Source organism: Petaurus breviceps, unplaced genomic scaffold (assembly GCF_028583685.1).
Source record: "Petaurus breviceps papuanus isolate PSGF00001 unplaced genomic scaffold, PetGlider_PUasm1.0 76, whole genome shotgun sequence".
In the NCBI taxonomy this organism is placed as follows: Eukaryota; Metazoa; Chordata; class Mammalia; order Diprotodontia; family Petauridae; genus Petaurus; species Petaurus breviceps.
The window spans coordinates 39,805,859-39,813,339 of record NW_027186473.1 but is presented as its reverse complement, the minus strand read 5'-3'; the positions used below and the strand labels follow the sequence as shown (position 1 = coordinate 39,813,339).

Genomic DNA, 7,481 nt, shown 5'->3' with positions numbered 1-7,481 from the left:
AGAGAGAGAGAGAGAGAGAGAGAGAGAGAGAGATGAGGAAAAGGAGATTGGGAGGTGAAGTCAAAAAGCAAAGTGAGTGAATGAAGTGAGCAAAGACATATAATACAAAAGAGTAATGGAAGAGCAGCCATCCTGTTTCTCTGATGATAAATTTAAAAGATATTTCAGAACAGAAAGCATATCATAAATAATCATATTTGAAATAAGAATAATAGATCAGTTTCTGTGAACTGGATATACTGGGAGTTTTTTACATCAGGTTCCAAAGGATTTAGATATATAAGGAATTAAATTCTGGCTTAGGCTTTTAAAATTTTTTTATCTATATATGTTTCAGGGTTGTTTTAGTTTGTGTGTATTTTAAAACATATATGTATTGTGTGTATATATATGTATATGTATGTATTATTTATCTGTATCTATCTATGTATCTAATAGTTCCTGTGAGCAACAGAGATATTGCAAATTTTCCCCTTATAGGAGATGTAGCCTGGCTGTCCCTTGGGATGATTTTGAAGCATTTGGTATGGGTATGGTATGCTTTACTAGAAATTGTCATGCTAGAGCATGAATGACCTTTTTTCACCTAAGATGAAAAGGAATTTTTGAAGAACAGGGAAACAAAATAAACACACAGACGTAGATCATATGCTGAAACCTAGGGAGGCCGAGGAGGAGATGGGGGCAAATGGATTATGTTGTCATGAAGTTATTTCTCGATTCCACAGTTTTCTTTTACCAGCCAATTAGGAGGAGCAAGGAGTTGTCCATATTTTCTCTGGTCTTGAAGGAATGACATTAAAATGAAAAAGAAACAGAAAGAGATAGAGAATTTTTTTCTTTCTAAGTTTGCTCTTTAAGACATGGATTTATTCAATAAAGGCTGCTTAAACACTTTATTTAAGAGGAAAAAATGGGAGGGGCCTTAGTTCGCTCCCTCTCCACAAAAAAATAACTAGGAAGATCCAAGTATTAATAGTGAGGGAGGAGAGGGAAGCACATCTAGGGCTAGCCAACCCCCCATCCAAATTTTATTAAACTCCTTTTCAAACAAAATGCACACAGAAAGGAAAAAAAAGTGAAAATAGGACTTAAAACTATGTAAACTAGAAGGATGACCGCATGTTTGCATAAGAAAGCAGCCTAATTAAGATTACAAGAACAATTTCAAGTGTCATATAAATAAAGACACTACCCGAAGTTGATTTAAAGTTTTTCTTTAGTAATTTGTCTCCTCTTTGTTGTGGCACACTCTAAGAAAGTGAATGCAGTAAAATGAAGGGGGGAGGTGTGTGGTGGAGGGGAGGGAGGAGCCCGGAGGAAAGAAGGCAAGAGGGAAGGAATAGCTATCATCCTCCTTCAGCTTCCCCAGCCCTTCCCCCAACCCCCAGGATCTTCCAGCTATCCCCCTCTCCCTTTCTTTCCCTCTCCCTCTCTCTTTCTCTTTCCCTCTTTTGTGACTCCACCAGCCTTTGATTTGGGAGTGCGCTGATTGGCTGGAAGCGTTTCAACACATGCCGGGCAAAAAAAGCTTTGTCTGAGTTGAACTGAAGTTATACAGATTTTAGACTGGAGTCAGCAATCAAGGGTGTTTAGTCTGCAGCCGAGCAGTGAAAGGGGGTGAAAGGATCTCTCAGGAAAGATACACTGCAGACGCTCGGCGGGCATCCTGCATTAATGGATACTGACTGCTCAAGGGAGAAAGGACTGATGTGACACATTTCTGCCTGGAAAAGAGAACAGTGGAGAAGATATGCCTGAGATCAGCTTACGTGCAGAGCAGAGCTGGAAGTCATGACACGGTGTGTATAAATCAGATTTTTTTTTAATTTTAATTTTTAAATAAGAAGTTTGTGAAGAGTTAGTTTTTTTCTACTGGGTTAGAACGAGTCTTCTTCAAGTTTAAGGGACCAAATGTAGGCTGGGTTTTAAGTGGCCGGAGGAAGTTGGAAGGACTGCTATTGTTTTCTTTAAAAAATATATATATATATTTCTTCAAGTTGTTGGGAGAGCTGAATTGCAGAAACTCACCCAATGCACCAAATGAGTTGGACGATGCACTTTACAGCCTTTTTTGCACTGTTGCTGTTCTCTTTCAATGGAGACGTGCTGGGCAAGAATCTGAAATACAGGATTTATGAAGAACAGAGGGTTGGCTCGGTCATTGCGAGACTCTCGGAAGATGTGGCTGATGTTTTATTTAAACTCCCTAACCCGACTACGGTGCGCTTCCGAGCAATGCAAAGGGGGAATTCTCCTCTACTCACAGTCCGGGAGGATAACGGGGAAATCAGCATAGGGGCGAAAATTGACCGGGAACAACTCTGCCAGAAAAACTTGAACTGTTCTATCGAGTTTGATGTGATCACTCTGCCCACGGAGCATCTGCAGCTTTTTCACATTGAAGTGGAGGTGCTGGATATTAATGACAATTCCCCCCAGTTTTCTCGACCTCTCATTCCCATTGAGATATCTGAGAGCGCAGCTGTCGGTACTCGAATCCCCTTGGACAGCGCGTTCGATCCAGATGTTGGAGAGAACGGTCTCCACACTTACTCTCTTTCTGCCAATGATTTTTTTACTATCGAGGTGCGTACTAGGACGGATGGGGCAAAATACGCGGAGCTCATTGTGGTGAGAGAATTGGATAGGGAGCTGAAGTCCAGCTATGAACTCCAGCTCACTGCCTCTGATATGGGAGTGCCTCAGAGGTCTGGATCTTCCATCCTCAAAATAAGCATTTCGGACTCTAATGACAACAGTCCTGTTTTTGAGAAACAATCTTACGTAATACAGCTCTTGGAGAACTCCCCAGTGGGGACTTTGCTCCTAGACCTGAATGCCACTGATCCAGATGAGGGCGCTAATGGGAAAATTGTGTATTCCTTCAGCAGTCATGTGTCTCCCAAAATTATAGAGACTTTTAAGATTGATTCTGAAAGAGGACATTTGACCCTTTTCAAGCAAGTGGACTATGAGACCACCAAATCCTATGAAATAGATGCTCAGGCTCAGGATATGGGCCCCAATTCAATTCCAGCTCACTGCAAAATCATCATTAAAGTTGTAGATGTGAATGACAATAAGCCTGAAATTAACATAAACCTGATGTCTCCTGGCAAAGAGGAAATATCTTATGTTTTTGAAGGGGATCCCATCGACTCCTTCGTTGCTTTGGTCAGGGTACAAGACAAGGATTCTGGACTGAATGGAGAGATAGTTTGCAAACTTCATGGACATGGGCACTTTAAACTTCAGAAGACCTATGAAAACAATTATTTGATTTTGACTAATGCCACACTGGACAGAGAAAAGAGATCTGAATATAGTTTGACTGTAATTGCAGAGGACAGGGGAACCCCTAGTCTCTCAACAGTGAAACATTTCACTGTCCAAATAAATGATGTAAATGACAATCCACCCCATTTCCAGAGAAGCCGATATGAATTTGTCATCTCTGAAAATAATTCTCCAGGGGCATATATCACTTCTGTCACAGCCACTGATCCTGACCTAGGAGAAAATGGACAAGTCACCTATACTATTTTGGAAAGTTTTATCCTGGGAAGTTCCATAACTACATATGTAACCATTGACCCATCTAATGGTGCCATCTATGCCCTCAGAATCTTTGATCATGAAGAAGTAAGTCAGATTGCCTTTGTGGTTGAAGCCAGGGATGGGGGAAGTCCAAAACAACTCGTCAGCAATACCACAGTTGTGCTCACTGTCATTGATGAAAATGACAATGTCCCTGTGATTGTAGGCCCTGCACTTCGAAATAACACAGCGGAAATCCCAATCCCTAAAGGGGCTGAAAGTGGCTTCCATGTTACCAAAATAAGGGCTGTAGACCGTGACTCTGGCATGAATGCAGAACTAAGCTGTTCCATAGTAGCAGGGAATGAAGACAATATCTTTGTTATAGACTCCAAATCATGTGACATCTACACCAATGTGAGCATGGAGTCCACTCCACACACTGAATGGGAGCTTGCTATTCTTGTCCAGGATAAAGGCAGTCCCCAACTCCACACCAAAGCACTTTTGAGGTGTTCAGTTTTTGAGTTTGTTGAATCAGTGACAAGTACAGCAATGACCTCAGTTAGTCAGACTTCTATGGATGTCTCCATGATAATTATTATCTCCTTGGGGGCTATCTGTGCAGTCTTATTGGTCATCATGGTCCTCTTTGCAACCCGGTGCAACAGAGAAAAGAAAGACAACCATTCCTACAACTGTAGGGTGGCAGAATCTACTTATCAGCACCATCCAAAAAGACCCTCCAGACAGATTCACAAAGGAGATATTACTCTAGTGCCTACAATTAATGGCACTTTGCCCATTAGATCCCATCATAGGTCATCTCCTTCTTCTTCTCCCACCCTGGAAAGAGGGCAGATGAGCAGTCGACAGAGTCACCACAGCCACCAGTCACTCAATAGCCTAGTGACAATCTCATCGAACCATGTGCCTGAGAATTTCTCATTGGAACTCACCCATGCTACTCCTGCTGTTGAGGTAAGATCATCAACTATGGCATCTAAGTCCATTCATTAGTAAATAATCAGAATTATGACATTAGTACATCTCAGTCTTAAAATATTTTTATAAATGCTAAAAATACTCTATCTTAATCCATAGATAATTGAACAAAATATAAATTAATTATAAGGCAATTAAAATAGAGTAAGCCTACAAATACCATATATAAACATGCATTTACATGTATAATTATGTTGATATGTATGCATATCTGTGTGTGGGTAAATAGATGTGGGTATGTGTATACTCATATGTGTATATCATACAACAGCTGGTATTGGTCTATATATGTGTGTATTATATGTATAGACATATGAATATATCCTCATATTAGAGATGAGGAAACTGAGGCAGAGTTTAAATGACTAGGGTCACTTAACATATACTATATATATACACATACATATAAATTCTTGTGTGTACACATATAATACATATACACATATGTGCATGCACACATGTACATGCATCGTTATAGGTGTCTGTTTAATGTGCATAGAAATCACGTGTAGGCACGTATGTGTATAAATATATATATATATATATTAATAGACACACAGAGATTTAGAGTAACACTCTATTTTCATTTTCCTTCTGCATGAAAGTAACTTCAAGTGATAAATAGCAATGAAATTGGAGTAAGTATAGTACCTGTATTCAACACCCACTAACAACCTGTTTAGCTATGGGCAAGTCAATTAATCTTCCTGGGTCTCAGATGGTCTCATCCATTAAATGATGAATTTGTACTAGATGACCTTTGAAGACTCTTGTAAATCTAAATCAGTAACCATGCTGTCCAAATACATTTTATATGAAATCATGGAATTTTCAAGCTATAGAGGTCACCAAGTCCAAATCCATCATTTTACATATGAGACAACTGAGGCCCAAAGAGAACCACCGAAGATAGCAAGGTGATAGTCAGGATTGTAAACCCATTCTCCCACTATTACTTCCATACTCTTTATAACATTCTGTTGTCTGCAGTAGGTGTTCAGCTGCCTGGAAGATGTAACTGTACTGTGACCATTTTACCTAGAGATCTCGTTATATAATATCCCTCTGTATCTTAATATCAATAATTGATCACTTGAATCTGAAATAGAAGCAGATCTGTTTGATCTGAACCTGAAATAGAAATAGATTTATTAGTTAAATAAAGGAAACCTAATTTTCAAAGCAATAATCGATTAAATCTAATTACTGACAAATCTTCAAATTCATTTGCCATTGATTTTGACACACAATTAGTGAGCGCTTTGAGGTTATGATTTAGTTGCTGAGAAATGACTTGAGAATGTTTATCTTTTGGTGACAGGCAATGAACCATGCAGATGCTGACTCTAATGTATTCTTTATGCCCGTGAAACTTTAAAGCTTAACTAGCATGTTCACTAAGGAGTAGGAAATAACCAATTCTTCTTTTTCTCCCCATAATATTGCATTTGTGAGAGGTGATATGGTAAAATGTATAGAAAGATGGCTTTGGAGTCAGAAAAACCTAGGTTCAAGTCTTTCTTCTTACATTACTAGCTGTGTGACTCTAGGCAAATCACATAACCTTTCAATACCCCAGGCAACTTAGCTATAAGTTAAAAATGAACTGCTGATTGGCATCAGAGAATAATATTTTCACATCAGGTATTTTCTGGATTGATGAAATTATAGGTCTGGACAGTTATACAGAATTTTATTTCTAGGACTTGGTGCTTACTATTTTTCTTCCAGCAGGTCTCTCAGCTTCTCTCAATGCTTCATCAGGGCCAATATCAGCCACGGCCAAGTTTTCGGGGAAACAAATACTCCAGGAGCTATAGGTAAGGAATTTAATCATTCTGCCCATTTCTTATGTGGTATCCCCAAACAGAAATAGGAAACTTTGAATATAGTAATATTTATGCACTCATTGTGGCCTGATTTCTATCTACAGATATGCCCTTCAAGATATGGACAAATTCAGCTTGAAGGACAGTGGCCGAGGTGACAGTGAAGCAGGGGACAGTGATTACGATCTGGGTCGTGATTCTCCAATAGACCGGCTACTTGGGGAAGGTTTCAGTGACCTATTCCTCACCGATGGAAGAATTCCTGCAGGTAAGAATGTAATGAATAGCTAGGTAATGAGTAGCTATTTCTGGGACTCTCTAAATTATATGTCAATAGAATGAAAACATTGCGCCACTTATGTTTTTTCTTTTCCCATTCTTTAATTCCTTCTTTACTTTTTTCTCCCTCTGTTCTCTCCAGATAAATATATGTCATCTCCCAAAGCAGGTAGGAAGGTGACATTTAGGATGAAACAATTTAAAATTACTTTAAAAAGCTATTGGTCTTAAGCAGGACACTGTATCCCACCCCTAAAACACCATGTAGCACTCTTTCTAAAATTACTGGGTGGATATTTCCACGTAGCCTCATTGTGCTAGTGTATGGTCATGCCTAGAACTATAATTTAGAAGAAATGTTTGCTATCTTGGGAACTTTTTCAGAACCAGAAGCTAAAGTAGAGCAAAAGATGCCATATTTTGGTCTCTAAACATAGCAGGGGAAGAGAAGGTTGACTACCATTGCTGGACCTCCTAGCTATTTGGTCCAACCCACTGGGGAAAGAGGAAGAGGGCTCTAAGAGAGCCTTCACTTACAAATTATATAACTAGATGGGAAAAACATAGCTGTGCCTGATTTTCCTTAGGACCCAACACATCCACAGAGGCACCTAAAAGTTGTGTCCTATAGATGTAAAATATCTCTTACAACATATAGCATCATCCCTCTAGAATAGTGATTCTTTAACTTTTAGTGTCGTGGATCCCTTTTGCAGTCTGGTGAAATTGATGCACCCCAAATTCATATAATAATAGACATAGGAATACAAAGGGAACCAATTATAGTAAAATACAATTCTCTCTCTCTCTCTCTCTCTCTCTCTCTCT

The 7,481-nt window shown here is 39.2% G+C and overlaps 1 protein-coding gene across 2 annotated transcripts in view; it reads left to right on the top strand.

The window, feature by feature from the left end:
- The first annotated feature begins 1,419 nt into the window (after positions 1-1,419).
- The window catches only part of PCDH18 (protocadherin 18), a 15,535-nt gene continuing 9,473 nt past the window's right edge, over positions 1,420-7,481 (top strand). The window contains exons 1-3 of one of the 2 annotated variants that reach the window (XM_069105377.1): positions 1,420-4,521; positions 6,280-6,365; positions 6,479-6,642. In XM_069105377.1, coding sequence (XP_068961478.1) covers positions 2,035-4,521; positions 6,280-6,365; positions 6,479-6,642 — 2,737 coding nt within the window. In that variant the 5' untranslated portion in view covers positions 1,420-2,034. Of the gene's footprint in view, positions 4,522-6,276; positions 6,366-6,478; positions 6,643-7,481 lie in introns of both variants that reach the window. The other variant, XM_069105376.1, reaches the window with a different exon arrangement.